At 43.0% G+C, this 2,359-nt stretch overlaps 1 protein-coding gene across 1 annotated transcript in view; it reads right to left on the reverse strand.

Annotated features, from left to right (window-relative positions):
- Positions 1-2,359, reverse strand: part of LOC101861661 (tetratricopeptide repeat protein 25-like) — a 10,160-nt gene that overhangs the window by 1,445 nt on the left and 6,356 nt on the right. The window contains exon 6 of the mRNA XM_035969977.1: positions 1,866-1,934. Within this exon, the coding sequence (XP_035825870.1) occupies positions 1,866-1,934 (69 nt within the window). The remainder of the gene's footprint in view (positions 1-1,865; positions 1,935-2,359) is intronic.

The raw sequence follows: 2,359 nt of genomic DNA on the forward strand, positions 1-2,359 counted from the left end.
AAGCACCCCTATCCTCATACACTGAGTGCAGATACAGAGAGTCGGTACTTGCTACTATAGTAGGTACAACAATTCAAAGCTCTTCACCCGCCACCCCCGTATGTTATAGTCTGTCTGAAATGTTCCATGGCGCACAGGATTACTGTCACTGACTACTGGTCATCTGCCAAAAGGTGAGGGGGGGGGGGGTAAGAGGTTTTATCAGAGAGCGAGCAAGAGATAGATAGATAGATAGATAGATAGATAGATAGATAGATAGACAGGTAGAGTGAGAAAGAGAGAAAAAAGAGAGGGTGTGTGAGTGTGAATGTGTGTGTGTGTGTGTGTGTGTGTGTGTGTGTGTGTGTGTGTGTGTGTGTGTGTGTGTGTGTGTGGGTGAGAGAGAGAAAGAGAGAGAGAGAGAGAGAGAGGGAGAGAGAGAGAGAGAGAGAGAGAGAGAAAGAGAGAGAGAGAGAGAGAGAGAGGGGGGGGGGAAGGGGGTTTAAGAAAAAGAGAGAAAGATAGCAAAAAACAAAAAGAAAAAAAGAGAGAACAAGAGAGCGGAGAGTGACAAATGACCCGATGATGCTGCATATGTCGTAAGACTCTCACTAAAAATTAGGAAAAAAAACGAATTTAAAAAACGCACACTCAGACATATAGTTCTAACAAATACTTATATTTTAAGTTTGGGCTACGTTTGAGTAAAGAGAAACACATCGAATAATTAACGGTCATTGAGCTCAGAGAAAAGTAAGACAGACAGAAACAATAGTGGAAAAGAAAAGAATTGGACCAACCAACCACCAGTAAATACGTGTCACAAGAAAGGATAATACATGTAGATAGATAGTATTTCTGCAGTGCTAATTCCCGCTCAACAGCAAGCTCTACGAAGTTTACAATCTACATCATTACCCCAGAGGATTTAATAGCACTCTGACACAATCTCAACGTCCTGGGAGTGCAGTCTGCCATTTTACAGGCGCTGAAACACTTACTGAAAACTGAAGCCTATTTGGAGGGACAGAAACATCACGCACGGCTAAAAAATTAGACTACTGCGCTCACTGGTCATCTCAATATTTTTTACGCCTGGAATCATGGACACTAACAGCAGAATTAGAGAAAAATATTCAGACCATAGAGATGAGATGTTACCGCAGACTCCTTGACATCTCGTACAGAGACCACGTTTCAAATGCTGAAGTACGAAAGAGAATCACCAACGCAGTGGGACAATATGAAGATCTACTGACCACAGTGAAGAGACAAAAACTAAAATGGTATGGGCATGTCACAAGATCCACAGAACTTGCCAAAACAATCCTGCAAGGAACCGTACAAGGAAAGAGAAAGAGAGGAAGGCAGAGAAGGAGATGGGAGGACAACATTACAGAGTGGACAGGAAGACGATGGGTGACAATTTTAGGAGAGAAGAGGACAAAATAGATGGTGAGAGCTGGTTTCCCAATGCAGTGGTGCCATAACGTTTGCCCGAACCACGGGATAGAAGAAGAAGAATAAGAAGAAGAAAACACTTCTACATTGACTAGAAGAACTTTCGCTGTTTTTGGCTGGGTACTCATTCCCACTGGGGTGAAGTGAGAAAAATCGTCTAAAGTTCTTTTTCCAAAGATACAACATCGGGCCTAATACAGGGTGCCCACTACAGCTGGATCGGGACGATCGCCCGACTCGTTCGCCTGAAACTGAAAACAAACACGTTTGTTTTTGAGGCGATCGAGTCGGGCGATCGGCCTGATCGGCCCGATCCAGCCGTAGTGGGCACCCCGTATAAGGCTCGAACCCCGAATACACAGCATCACAATAGCGAGTTCGATAGCTTTACCACTAGACTATCGACGCCCCAAGTAAAGACTTACCTTTCTGCTTAGCAAGTTCCAGGGCGTGTTGGAAGGCTTTGTATGCCTCGTCGTGATGCTTCATGCGGGCTGTAACATAATATGCACAAACATGAGCAGACAAGGATAACATAATGACTGCGGTGTCTCTGTCTCCAACACTTGGGTTGATGTAAGGTTAATGCACACTAAAAAGTACTTCTAACTTTTTAATGTAAGGTTAATGCACACTAAACATAACTTCTTACATTTTACTTTTTCCCTCCTCTGGTATCCTTAGAATACAAGAAACAAAAAAAAAAGAACCAAAATCCCCACAAAACAACAACAACAAACAAACATACTCGCATAGTATACTCAAAGTTACAAACAAATACAAGGCAAGAAATTAACATATTATTCACACATGCACACAACGACACACGTCCACACACATACACACACACACACACACACACACACACACACACACACACACACACACACACACACACACACACACACACACACATACA

This window comes from Aplysia californica, unplaced genomic scaffold, assembly GCF_000002075.1.
Source record: "Aplysia californica isolate F4 #8 unplaced genomic scaffold, AplCal3.0 scaffold00203, whole genome shotgun sequence".
Lineage (NCBI taxonomy): Eukaryota > Metazoa > Mollusca > Gastropoda > Aplysiida > Aplysiidae > Aplysia > Aplysia californica.